The following is a 14,135-nucleotide window of genomic DNA, read 5'->3' as shown; positions in this document are numbered from 1 at the left end:
TTGTGGGGGAAAAACAGGGAATAAGACTAATTACATAAACTATGATTGTATTCTTAGGAAGGATATTATTAGTCTTGGAGAGGGTGCAACATAGGTTTACAAGAACGGTATCTAGACTTCAGGAATTATGTTTGAGGAGAGATTATACAGATTAGGCCTGTTTTCTCGAGTTCAGAAGGCTAAGGATTGATCTGATTGAAGTCTTCAAGATATTACAGGAAAAGACAGGGTAGATCAAGATAAACTATTTCCGCTGGTTGGGGATGCTATACTAGGGGACATAGTCTGAGAATTAGGGCTAGACCATTCAGGAGAGACATTAGGAAGCACTTCTACACACACACGGCAGCAAGTTCACAAAGACTCTTACCAATTTTTATAGATGCACCATAGAAAGTATTCTACCGGATGCATCACAGCCTGTTCTGCCCAGGGCCCATAAGAAATTACAGAGAGTTGCGAATACAGCCCAGTGCATCACAGAATCCAACCTTCCATGCACTGATTCCATCTATACTTCTTTCTACCTTGGGTAGACAGCCAACATATCAAAGACCCCTCCCATTCCAGTTATAATCCCTTCCAACTTCTTCCGTCAAACAGAAAATATAAAAGCTTAAACACAGGTAGCAACAGATTCAAGAACAGATTCTTCCCCCTGTGATTAGACTTCTGAATGGACCTCTTAAATTTTCAATTTAATGTTGATCTCTCTCTGTGCACCTTCTCTGCAGCTGTAACATTGTATTCCTCTCTCTGTTCTATTACCCCAATGCACTTTGTATGGTATGATCTGCCTGTACTGCAAGCAAAACAAAACTTTTCATTGCACCTAGGTACATGTGACAATAATAAATCAAATCAAAGATGTTTAGGACTATCTTCCACAAATGGCGGTGGATACTGGACCAGTTGTTAACTTTAAATTTGAGATCGATATTTTTTGTGAAGCAAAGGTCTTAAGGGATATGGGCCAAAGGCAGATGTATGGAGTTTGGCCAAAGATCAGATGTAATCTCACTGAACCGCAGAAAAGGCTGAGGGGTTGAATGTTCCCATTTTCCTGTCCTCTCTGAAATTTAGAACTTTAAAGGATTATTTAATCAGTTTTCAAATATTAAGGGGAATTAATTAGATAAATGGACAGAGACTGTTTCTGCTGGCTGGGATATTGAGGACAAGGGACATCGTCTACAAGTTGGAGCCAGACCTTTCAGAAGTGAAATTAAGAAAATGTCTGCACACAAAGCATTGTAAATGTTAGGAGTTCCCTTCCATAAAACAATTGATGGCAGCTCAGTTAATTTTAAATCTCAAATTGAACATCTTGTTTCCAAATGTATTAAAGGAAAACGGATGAACGCAGTTGGGTCACAATTTAGCTTGATCTCTGCGAATGGTGGAATAGGCCTGAGGGACTAATTGGACTATAATTTCCATGTTCCACTTTGGATAATTCTTTCAAAGAGCTACCACAGGTTTTAATGATGGAATGATATTGTTCAGATGATTCTTTGAGCCTAAGGGAAGTTGCAGAAGTTAGGAGAGAGGATAATGTGTGCAGAAACCTGCCAATTCTATCAGATTTAGCTCAGCACAGTCATATATTGTGGGGATAATCTGATATATCTCTTTTCAATTTCTGTTCAGATTTGGACGAGCCGTTAGAGATTGAAATATCTCAAACATGACACAGAGTGACAGTGTGCCTTGTGATGCTGTGGGCAGAAGAATCATTTATCGGGACGAATACGGAACTGTGCGCTTTGTAGGAACGGTCCCATCAGCACCTGGTATAGTTAAATAACAATCTTTCTGATTCTATTCATGCTTGTTAAGGTAATTCTCACATTGAAGAAAAGTTCTCTTTGTATTATTCAATCACTGGAAGGAGGAGTTCCTGGACTTGACCCCAAAAAGTTTGAGAATTGGTGAAGGTTTCTTTCTTCTTTGGTAGGGTATAGGTGTCATTGGCACGGCCATGTCTGTTGCTCATCCCTATTTACCCCAAGATGGTGGTGGTAAGCCTCCTTCTGAAATTGCAGCAGTCTGTATGGTGAGAATATCCCCAATGTAATTTCCATTTGATATTAGATTGGTGTGCAGTTGGTACTTTATCTCTGTCACCTGTAGCTCAGGGGGATAACACTCTCCCATTTTGAAGACTCAAGATTGTGAGTTCAAGTTCAACTTTAGAGATGTGAGTAAGAGATCCATTCTGACACGCACAGCGCAGTAGTAAGCTACATTGTCAAAAGTGCTATATTGCAGAGATGTTCAGTGGAGATTTCATCTACCTTAGAAGTTTAAAAACTTTGAAGAAGAGTATAAGAGTTTTCCATCATGTACTGTGCAATATTTATCCTTCAACCACCCAATTTAAACAGACTGGTTGCTTGTTATCACAATGTTGTGTACAAATTGGCCCCTATGTCTTCTACATTACAACAGTGACCTTGCTACAAAAGATAATTCACTGACTCTAAAGCACCTTGGAATACCTGTAGAGATACATGTGCTTTCTTTTTATACTTTGGACCAATGTAAGTTAATATTATTTCAATTTTCCATCATTGACTGGGTAAAGAAAAACTGTACCGTAGACTCTACAAATTGATCTAATGTGCACAGCTGTTTTGATTTGAATCTTCATTCTCCTGTAGAGAACAATGGTGGCAATATTTTTCATAAATGTTTTCGATACATTGTTGTTTATTTAAACGTGTGCACGTGCATGTGCACACACACCAGGAGATGGAGTTTACATAGACTGTATGTCTTGTTGTTATCTATTTATTAGTCAAGGAGAGATAGTGTTCACCGGGCCGTGTTAGATGGTCACTTCAGTTGTAGGACCTTGGATGTTGGACTCAGGAAGGAATGAGCAGCTGCTGAGATTTGGGATCAAAGAGGATTGAATTAGAAAGCAAGAGAGTGTGAACTGATAGGAGGTATTGAGAGCCAAGAAGCCTCAAGGATAATTGCGTTCCATGGAATGGGACAATGTAGAGAAACAGTGCCTGAAAGAGGGAATCCAACAAACTATTGGAAAAGAAGATGAAAAGTCAGAGGAGAATTCAGTATGAGTTTAAAAAACATTTTATGAAGCAGAGATATATTTTTGGAAATTAAAACTGGAGGAGGAGGGGGCTATGATATATAAAAACATAAGGAATCTGAGGTTGCGTGAATATTGAAAGTTGAGGTCAAATTTAAAACATTCAGCCCGAGTAGCTTACCATTTCAGCTCATCCAGCCAGCATCCTAATGCAGTTGACACCAACACAATGCCTGTGATAGACCATTTGGACATAAAAAGGTTGCTGAGGTAGTATTTCAATCTTGCTAAAAGCCGAGGAAACCTTGAGGGTCATGCTCAATTTCACTAGAATTCTGGGAGACCAGAAAGGAAAAGTTAAAATGGGGTCAAGAGAGAAGGAATTCACTGTCTCTGGAAAAGGTCAGTGAAGAAAAGGGGGAAACAGCGGGAAAGTGGGCCCATTTTTTCCTTTAGACACCTATCATTTTACACCTATTTTGCATTCCTATTTCTCCTTTACCATCATTACCACCTCTGTCTTTTGCTCTGGACACCCTCAGCATCTGTTCTGTTAGCGACTCCCCCATCAATAGAATAGAAAGCACAATTTCCAGCCTCGTTCAGTTCTGAAGAAGAGTCATACTGATTGTAGGAGAAAGTGAGGACTGCAGATGCTGGAGATCAGAGCTTAAAAATGTGTTGCTGGAAAAGCGCAGCAGGTCAGGCAGCATCCAAGGAGCAGGAGAATCGACGTTTCGGGCATAAGCCCTTCTTCAGGAATGAGGAGGGTGTGCCAAGCAGGCTAAGATAAAAGGTAGGGAGGAGGAACTTGGGGGAGGGGCATTGGGAATGTGATAGGTGGAAGGAGGTTAAGGTGAGGGTGATAGGCCGGAGAGGGGGTGGGGGCAGAGAGGTCGAGAAGAAGATTGCAGGTCAAGAAGGCGGTGCTGAGTCTGAGGGTTGGGACTGAGAAAAGGTGGGGGGAGGGGAAATGAGGAAGCTGGAGAAATCCGCATTCATCCCCTGTGGCTGGAGGGTTCCTAGGCGGAAGATGAGTCGCTCTTCCTCCAGGCGTCGTGTTGCCATGGTCTGGCGATGGAGGAGGCCAAGGACCTGCATGTCCTTGGCGGAGTGGGAGGGGGAGTTAAAGTGTTCAGCCACGGGGCGGTTGGGTTGGTTGGTGCGAGTGTCCCAGAGGTGTTCTCTGAAACGTTCCGCAAGTAGGCGGCCTATCTCCCCAATGTATAGGAGGCCACATCGGGTACAGCGGATGCAGTAAATGATGTGTGTGGAGGTGCATGTGAATTTGTGATGGATATGGAATGATCCCTTGGGGCCTTGGAGGGAAGTGAGGGGGGAGGTGTGGGCGCAAGTTTTGCATTTTTTGCGGTTGCAGGGGAAGGTGCCGGGAGTGGAGGTTGGGTTGGTGGATCTGACAAGGGAGTCGCGGAGGGAGTGGTCTTTCCGGAACGCTGATAGGGGTGGGGAGGGAAATATATCCTTGGTGGTGGGGTCCGTTTGAAGGTGGCAGAAATGACGACGGATGATACGATGTATCTGGAGGTTGGTGGGGTGGTAGGTGAGGACCAGTGGGGTTCTGTCCTGGTGGCGATTGGAGGGGCGGGGTACAAGGGCGGAGGAGTGGGAAGTGGAGGATATGCGGTGGAGAGCCTCGTCAACCACGTCTGAGGGGAAATTGCAGTCTTTGAAGAAGGAGGCCATCTGGGTTGTTCGGTATTGGAATTGGTCCTCCTGGGAGCAGATGCGGCAAAGGCGAAGGAATTGGGAATATGGGATGGCGTTTTTACAGGGGGCAGGGTGGGAAGAGGTGTAATCTAGGTAGCTGTGGGAGTCAGTCGGTTTATAGTATACGTCCGTGTTGTGTCGGTCGTCCGAGATAGAGATGGAGAGGTCTAGGAAGGGGAGGGAGGAGTCTGAGACGGTCCAGGTAAATTTGAGGTCGGGGTGGAAGGTGTGAGTAAAGTGGATGAACTGTTCAACCTCCTCGTGGGAGCACGAGGTAGTGCCGATACAGTCATTGATGTAGCGGAGGAAAAGGTGGGGGGTGGTGCCAGTGTAGCTGCGGAAGATGGACTGTTCCACATATCCTACGAAGAGGCAGGCATAGCTGGGGCCCATGTGGGTGCCCATGGCTACTCCTTTGGTTTGGAGGAAGTGGGAGGATTGGAAAGAGAAGTTGTTCAGGGTGAGGACCAGTTCAGTCAGTCAAAGGAGAGTGTCAGTGGAAGGGTACTGGTTGGGTCGGCGGGAAAGGAAGAAGCGGAGGGCTTTGACTCCTTCATGATGGGGGATGGAGGTGTATAGAGACTGGATGTCCATGGTGAAGATAAGGCGTTGGGGACCGGGGAAGCGAAAATCATGGAGGAGGTGGAGGGCGTAGGTGGTGTCCCGAACGTAGGTGGGGAGTTCTTGGACTAAGGGGGATAGAACCATGTCAAGGTACGCAGAGATGAGTTCGGTTGGGCAGTGTTTTAAAAAATTCTCAAGGTCAGGTTCGTAGGAGAGTAGTCTGACACAGAACAAACGACCAAGAGGCGAGTCTGCTAGAATGTGAGCATTTTATTCCCCGCAGCGTCGCCACAACCAGGTCTCTCAAACTTACAACGGGTCTGGTTTATACTCACTCTACATGTTACCGGAACTGGGAGCCGTCAGTTCTCGTAGAGCGGTTGCCAACAACCCACGCTCGGCGGTTAAACGTAACCCCGGAGCAGACTCACCGAACTGGAGACTTTTCCAGCTGATATACTCTTTTCCAGATATAAACATTCATGTGAACAGCAGAGCAAGGCTAAAAAACACATTCCATTCTGGTTACATACAGATAAGAAGATTCACACGGGGAGGTGTGTAATAAGATTCACACGGGACTAAGCAACACCTCCATTCCGGTTAGATTCACACATGTATTGGGACATAATTTTTAACCGTTTCACCACATTCCACTGCTTGGCCCAATACATGTGTTACATTATGATTCACACATGTATTGGGACATAATTTTACACCACAGGCAGGAGCAGGCGGAGACAATGGGTCGGCCGGGGCAGTCAGGTTTGTGGATTTTGGGCAGGAGGTAGAAACGGGCAGTGCGGGGTTGTGGGACTATGAGGTTGGAGGCGGTGGATGGGAGTTCCCCTGAGGTGATGAGGTTATGGATGGTCTGGGAGATGATGGTTTGGGGTGGGAGGTGGGGTCATGGTCAAGGGGGCAGTAGGAGGAGGTGTCCGTGAGCTGGCTTTAACCTCAGCAATATAGAGATCCTATCATACTGATTGTGCTTGCTGAGATTACTGAAGTAATTCTGGGACAGGTGACAGTTTTAGATGACATGACAAGTAACCATTAGAATATGTGTTACAAGATTTGACAGGCAGATGAAATATAAAGTTCAAATGATAGAGGTGCATTGTTTGTTTTCAAGGAATCTGGCTTGGAGTAGAATGGGATAATCCTGAACGAGGAAAACACAATGGGACACATGAAGGAGTGCAGTATTTTCAGTGCAGGTACTTGAATTTCTTCTCTCTGCTCAACCTCTTCCACAATTATGTGAGCTGCATCTATTTTCAATCTCTATCTCATGTTCCAACACCTAGAGAGTGGAAAGGTTACTTGAAATCTGACCACTGCCAAACCTGTTCCTCTGATTCATACTGGGGTATAAATCTATACATTTCAGCATTTTCTACGGCACCTAAGCACTGGCTTACATATGAACATTAGATCCAGTCCCCCTTAATGCTCAGAGGTGATGGGATACAGACCTACGGTTTTACCCCTACCCTTCAGTGCCCAAAGGTACTGATCTTACTAGGATCGACCCACAGGAGCCACTTCCAGTCATAAGATATTAATTTGCACTGTGATATAAACAATCAGGTTCCAACCCTCTCTGGTAATAATAATAGTTGATAAATTAACTTCACAAATATTATGTGTATGTGTTTTTTCTCAGTTGAAGTCACAATCCATATCCAGCCTGTTCGTGGATTGCATTCTAACAGGGCATATGTCACACTGCCACTCATTGCATTCTGGATAGTTGGAGACTGGGATTGTCTGGTGAGAAAGATTTTCAGAGGATGTGTGAGCTCAGTCTGCTACACTTATCAGCAAGTAGCATTGGCATTCACCTCAAAACAAGCCAATTCTATTTTCTCATCTGTATCAGTTAAGTCCTGCAAGGGGGATTGGGGGAGGGGGAAGTGAATAATGAATTGGAGTCAGATATAGGTCCAGACGTGTATCCCACCTAACGGGACATTGATGAATCTGTTGAGCTTTATGAAAATTCAGCATCTTCACACCTCTTAGTGAGACCACATTTTTATTTCCAATTCTTAAACTGAAGTCAATTTTACATACTGCCCATGGTGGGGTTTGAACTTCTGTTTTCTTGATTACTATTAACATAATGATGTTATCATTCCTCAACAGACTATTTATAACAACCTTTTCCTTTAGTAATCACGTAAAAACAAAGAACCTCTCTTCTTTCCTTCTCCTCTGTGTAATCTTGTTGTTTTCCACCCTTCAGTGCTGTCATCTCCTGACCTGCTACAGGCCAAAAGCTGTAGGCCCTGACTGCTTTCCCTTTTTTTTTGAGGGGAAAGGAAGGGAGGGAGGGAAGATGGGGAATTGCTCAGAATCAGAGTGAGCCCTGGATCCTGATTTGGAAGGAATGGAATGGCTAAAAGTACATATTTTTGTCCCAGTCATCCCACAGGTGGCTCGTTCATTCGCCCTCAAAAAGCAAACTTTGGAGTTGATTTTCTCACGGCAGTGAGGGACCGCTATGGCCAAGAGGGCAATCAAGGAATACAGGACTGTCGAGGCAATCCGCTTCTCTGGGGCAAGAAACCTATCGAATTCTTGGGAAGCCAAGATGTGAAACAAAGGTAATTGCAGAATGGCACAGAGCAGGAGGAGGCCCTGTGGTTTATCATGGCTCTTTGAAAGACTCACCATTCTTCAAAATAAATGATGTACCATTCACACAAGAAGGAAAAACATTCACAAATATATATGATGAAATTTGCTTTCACTAATGTCTTGTCATTGCCTTTCCTGTCATGTCAATTCATATTCTTTACTTCCTTTTTATTTTATCCAGACATGAATTTAGCTTGTTTTGTTTCATCATCTTTGCAGACTAGGATTGCCAACTTTGATTAAAAATGGCCAGAGTTCTACAACAAGACCTCCTGGTATCAAATCATGTCCTCTCTCCCTTACCAGCAAAATGGCTTTTATTTTAATCTGGGTTTGTTCTCCTTTGGAGCAAAGGAGATTTGATGCAGGTGTACAAGATTATGATGAGCTTAGACAAGACAGAGAAAGAAGAGCCGTTCTAATTAGCTGATTAATAAGGACAAAGAGTTTCAAATGTAAGGTCTTGAACAAGAGAATGTGAGGAGCATTTGTTTTAATGCAGCAACTGGGAGGAACCTGCTACTTCATAGGAGGTGGTGGAAGTAAAAACAATGATTTCAAAAGGAAATTAGATGTGCACTTGAAGGCTATCTGGGCTATGGGGATCGAGCAGAAGGATGGGACTGACTGGTGAGCCAGCATGGACTTGATGAACTAAATGGTGCCATCCTCGTGTTACAAGTAACTTTATATTGAATATTTTTAGAATTAATAAACTCAACACAAATCCTGCCTTCAAAGATGCCTGTTAAATTTCTGTCCATGACTCTGCAAATTTCTCCCTTACCTCTCAGCATTCCAGGATACATCCTATCCAGACCTGGTGACTTCTCTACATCAATTGCTGCCAGCTTTTTTAGCACCTCTACTTTTTCTGTCACTATACTGCTCAGTTGCTCAACACCCACATTTTCAATTCGGCCATTGTCATTATTTTCTAATTTGTTAAGGTAGAAGTGAAGTAATCATTTAATACCTCTGCCATATCCTTTGCTTGAGTGAGCAGCTTATCCTTGCATGTTCCTTATAGGCCATCGCTCTATCCTTAACTAATCTTTTATCATTAATATGTCTGAGGAGAAAGTGAGGACTGCAGATGATGGAGATCAGAGCTGAAAATGTGTTGCTGGAAAAGCGCAGCAGGTCCGGCAGCATCCAAGAAACAGGAGAATCGACGTTTCGGGACGTTTCCTGAAGAAGGGCTTATGCCCGAAACGTCGATTCTCCTGGTCATTAATATGTCTGAAGAACATTTTACGGTTTGCTTTAGTTGCTTTGGGTGGCACGGTGGCACAGTGGTTAGCACTGCTGCCTCTCAGCGCCAGAGACCTGGGTTCAATTCCCGCCTCAGGCGACTGACTGTGTGGAGTTTGCACGTTCTCCCCGTGTCTGCGTGGGTTTCCTCCGGGTGCTCCGGTTTCCTCCCACAGTCCAAAGATTGCAGGTCAGGTGAATTGGCCATGCTAAATTGCCCGTAGTGTTAGGTAAGGGGTAGATGTGTAGGGGTATGGGTGGGTTGCGCTTCGGCGGGGCGGTGTGGACTTGTTGGGCCGAAGGGCCTGTTTCCACACTGTAAGTAATCTAATCTAATCTAATCTAATCTAATCTAATCAATCTACCATCCTTTCATTATGCTTCCTCTTAGCCTTCCTTTTTCCAGCCTTTGCCTGTGTCCTGCATTTGACATACTTGTCCTGATTTCTATTGTTAATATTATTCCAGTACTCATCATGTGCCTCCTTTTTCTTCCTTATTTTCTCATCAATATCCTTAGGCATCCAGGTACTCCAGCTTTGGGTACCACATATTTATTTCTCATAGGTATGTACTTAGTTTGAGACCTAGTCATCCCTCTTTTGAAAGTCTCCCATTTTTCATCCACTATTTAAATGGATTTCCAATTAACCAGCTCCAGTTCAAATCTATGACCTCTAAAATATGCCCTTTTTCAGTTTGGGATTTTTAATCCTTCACTGATTTTTATCATTTTCCAACTTAACATTGAACTTTATTATGTTATGATCTCTATTTCCTAAATGCTCCTCATTGTGACATTCTCCAATTGGCCTACCTGATTTCCAAGGACCAGAATCAGCACAGCTTTCTCCCTCGTAAGACTTGCAGGAATTTCTCCTACTCTGTGCAGCACACACTACCTTTTACCTAGTCTACCCTAGGATAATTGGAATCATCAACTATCAGAACCCTATTGGACCTCAGATTTCCAAAATTGACTGCAAATGCTCTCTTCTACTCCCTCTATAAATTGGGGGTCTATAATAAATGCCCAACAAGGCCACTACTCCCTTCTTGTTTCTCACATCCAGTCATACATTTTAAATCAGAAATTGCTTCTCATTCAAGGGCTATGATACTACCTTTGACTAAAATTACTACACCTCTTTTTTTTTTAACTCTTCCTGTTTCTGCCCAAAACTCCAGATGTTAAGTATTCAGTTCAGCTCTGGCTTAAGCCATGTTTCTGTCACTACTACTAGGTTATATCTCCCTCGAGCAATTTCTGCTTCCAGTTCACCAACTTAATTAATGATATTCCATGCATTTCACCCTGCCCTTATCTCTTTCTCGCTCATCATTTCATTGTTCATTTTCAACACACAAGCCTTCCTTCATTTCCTTTTCCCCGTTCTCTATTTTCTCTCTTTTGCCCTCACTAGTATTTCCAAAACTAGGCTCATTAGTCAACCCACTCCCCTGCTTTACAAGTTTAAATGTACCATAACTACACCATTTACTCTCTCAGCTGTTCTTTGACACAGTGTCCTCTGCGATCCCCTTCTCAGTTGTAGTGAGCAGGTAGATTTCTCACAGAATCCTCCTCAGACACTTCTCACTCCTGCCCCCTGTACAGATGATTGTGTTATTTAGATATAATTATAAATATAATCATCTACAGAACTCTAATATTCTACAAACACTTTAGCAGAATAAACAAACCGTCTTAATTATGGCTACAAATAAATTCATAATATATTTAAGATACTGATTAAAATTTTGGAGCAAAATAGTAATAACACAATAAGACAGTAAAATGTAAGGGGGGGGGGGAACAGCTGAACTCAAGGTAATAAACCATTCTCTCTGTTTGATATATTTTTAAAAGCAAGCATTGCTCTGAAATTGGTTATTCACTATAAAATGAGTTGCAATTTGTGGAATTGTTTTCAAATGGGATTAATACATTAGAATGTCACTGTAGCTACTGTTGCATTGAATCTGGAAACCAAGATCAAATGAACCAAACGTAATAACAGACCATTTCAGCTTGTGCTGTGGCAGAATGGAACAGCTTAAGGCCTTGAATTGTTGAAGCAGATGAGGGATGGTAACTCAGTGTATTCTGAGGTGCACAGTCATGTTGGAAATGCACCTTCCATAAGTATTACAAATAATACTTCCACAGGGATCAGTGCTGGGACCAAAACTATTTGTCATATATATTAAAGACTAGAGGAAGGAATGGAATGTACGAGAGACAAAATTGCAGGTGAAACAAAAATAGGTGGAAAGGCAGGTTGCAAAATGGATACAAAGTTTGCAGAAAGAGATTTTGACAGTAGAGGCCTGGCATTCTAACCAGAATTCCATCAATAAACACAAAGGATCTAAATCGATCTACCTTTCCTTGGGTAAAAAGAACCAGAAATGACATCACCCACCTTAAGAAACCAAGACCTATAAATAGAGAGGCGGGACATACCAGCAGTACTTCACGAGAGACTCTCACTGATGATGTTACCTAGTCATGGTGACGAAACTTCTGAAAATAAACCTTCCAGCTCAGCGAGCTAACTTAACATCCAGATTTTGATATGTTCGTAAATGGGCAAACAGTTGGCAAATGGAATGTAATGTGGGAAAATGTGAAGTTGTTCATTTTGGAAGAGAATACAAGAATTGTAAATCAAGAAAAATTGCAGAAAGCCACAACACAGTGGAACTTGTGGGTACTTGTACATGAGACATTGAAAGCTAGCACGCAGGTGCGGTGGGTAATCAGGAAAGTTACTGGAACGTTGGCCCTTATTCAAGGGAGTTGAAGTATAAGAGTCTTGCTGTAACTATACAAGGTGTTAGTGAGACCACATCTGGATTTTTGAGAGCAGTTTTGAGCCCCTTAATTAAGATATCATTCCATTGGAGGACATTCAGAGAAAGTTCACTGGGATGCTCCCTGGGATAGAGGGTTTGACTTACAGGCAAAGGCTGAACAGGTTGAGACTCTACTCACTGGAGTTTAGAAGAATGAGAGGTAATCTCACTGAAAAATAGGATTCTTAAGAGGCATTAAGAATCAGGGTAAATACTGAGAGGATGCTTCCCTTCATGGGAGAGCCTAGGAAATGGAAGATTCTAGAAATATTTAGTTTAGAAATTTAACCATGCAGTGCCCATATTTCACAACTATACAGGGCACAGGCTCAGAATAAAGAGATGCCAATTAAAGACCAAGATGAGGAGAATTCTCTCAAAAGGTTGCGAGTCTTTAAGACTCCTTGCCACAGAGAGCTGTGGGGTTAGAGTCCTTGTTTATAATTAAGGCTGAGGTAGATAGATTTTTGATTGCTACGGCATGGATTTTTGAATGGGTGGCAGGGTGGCTCAGCACCGCTGCCTCACAGCGCCAGGGACCCAGATTAGATTCCAGTCTCGGGCGACTGCCTTTGTGGAGTTTGCACATTCTCCCAGTGTCTGCGCGGGTTTCCTCCCACAATCCAAAGATGTGCAGGTTAGGTGAATTGGCCGTGTTAGATTGCCCATGGTGTTCGGGGTGTGTAGGTTGGGTGCACTAGTCAGGGATAAATATAGGGTAATGGGGAATGATTGGGTGGGATAATCTTCGGAAGGTCAATGTGGACTTGTTGGGCCAAAGAGCCTGTTTCCACACTGTGGGGATTCTATAAGATTTGGTTGGGGAAATCAAGGGTTAGAGGTAAAGGCAGGAAAGTAGGGATAAGAAATGTTGGATCAGCCATGGTAGAGCAGACTCAAGAGGCCAAATGGCCTACTCCTGTTCCTATTTCTGATGGTCTTCTCACCCCTACCAGGTTATCTGAGCTGGACACCCACCCTCCTTTGCCATGAGGATGGCCAAAAGTTGGCCGTCTGTTCCACTCTGTTAAGGATTACCTGAGACCTGTACTTATCCCATACTGAGTTACCAGGTGGGCACCAGATGGAGTTGGTTCCTCCTACATTAAACCATAAGGGCTCAAAGGTATTGCTTTATTCTCCCTTCTGTTCTAAATAGGCATAGATCATAGGTCCATCCATATGGAATAGGCTGTTGAATCTGTTGGTGTCAAAGAATCTGTTGCCCAGCATCTAACTGGGATTGAAGCGCTGCAGATTTTGGAAAGGATGCTAAATGCACAATTAGATTTTCTTTTTCATTAAGTGGCCTGGATTTTTAATCTGCATTTTTCACCCTTTCTGACAGTCAATTGTATTGTTATGCAGATGTGTTGGTCAGGCTGGATTTCCTATCCATTATTGACTGTATATCTATGGTTTTCACTGCACTATATTCTGAGTGAGAGAATGAATGAGGATAGCTGTATTTTAAACCACAGAGCTGCAGTCATGTTGTCTGTTTAGATCCATCCCAGTAGCTGTCATATTAAGAATAATCTGTCACTGGGAATACCCAATTGCTCCAAAAGCAGACCAGTCTGGTTATAGGAAGTAACCATTAAATAAATGTGCATAGGTAAAAGTTAAATTTTATAATTGCACCATGTATACTCTTAATATGAATCATCTGTGTCCACACCAGAAGACCAAAATGACAAGAAATATGGGATATGGTTATTCATCTTTTAAGCTGTTTTTCACACAGTAAAATGTCATTGAATTGAAATTGAGTATTTTTCACAGGAGCTCCCTATTGTAGGTCAGTGGCAGCTCTAACAATATCCAATTTTCTGTCTGCATACAGGTGGTTTGATGCATTGTTGGTTGTTTCAGTCAGTGGGTGTCAAGTCAGCCACGTCAAAGAAGAGGAGGAGATCTCAGAAGTCTGCCCAAGTATCCTTACAATATTCATTTAGCACTGCTGATTTAAAGGAACATTATGTATTGTCTGTTAGAAAAGGAAGTGTGCAAAAATAATATTTCT

General features: G+C 42.8%; 1 protein-coding gene across 2 annotated transcripts in view; it reads left to right on the top strand.

The window, feature by feature from the left end:
- The window catches only part of tbce (tubulin folding cofactor E), a 62,040-nt gene that overhangs the window by 11,710 nt on the left and 36,195 nt on the right, over positions 1 to 14,135 (top strand). For both annotated transcript variants that reach the window (XM_043679874.2, XM_043679864.2), the window contains exons 2-5: positions 1,651 to 1,793; positions 6,486 to 6,570; positions 7,780 to 7,962; positions 13,956 to 14,044. In XM_043679874.2, the coding sequence (XP_043535809.1) occupies positions 1,688 to 1,793; positions 6,486 to 6,570; positions 7,780 to 7,962; positions 13,956 to 14,044 (463 nt within the window). In that variant the 5' untranslated portion in view covers positions 1,651 to 1,687. The remainder of the gene's footprint in view (positions 1 to 1,650; positions 1,794 to 6,485; positions 6,571 to 7,779; positions 7,963 to 13,955; positions 14,045 to 14,135) is intronic.

The sequence above is a fragment of the Chiloscyllium plagiosum genome, unplaced genomic scaffold, assembly GCF_037043375.1.
Source record: "Chiloscyllium plagiosum isolate Xiang-an unplaced genomic scaffold, Cpla_swu_hap1 HiC_scaffold_3, whole genome shotgun sequence".
Lineage (NCBI taxonomy): Eukaryota > Metazoa > Chordata > Chondrichthyes > Orectolobiformes > Hemiscylliidae > Chiloscyllium > Chiloscyllium plagiosum.
This window is presented reverse-complemented; position numbering and strand designations above follow the sequence as displayed.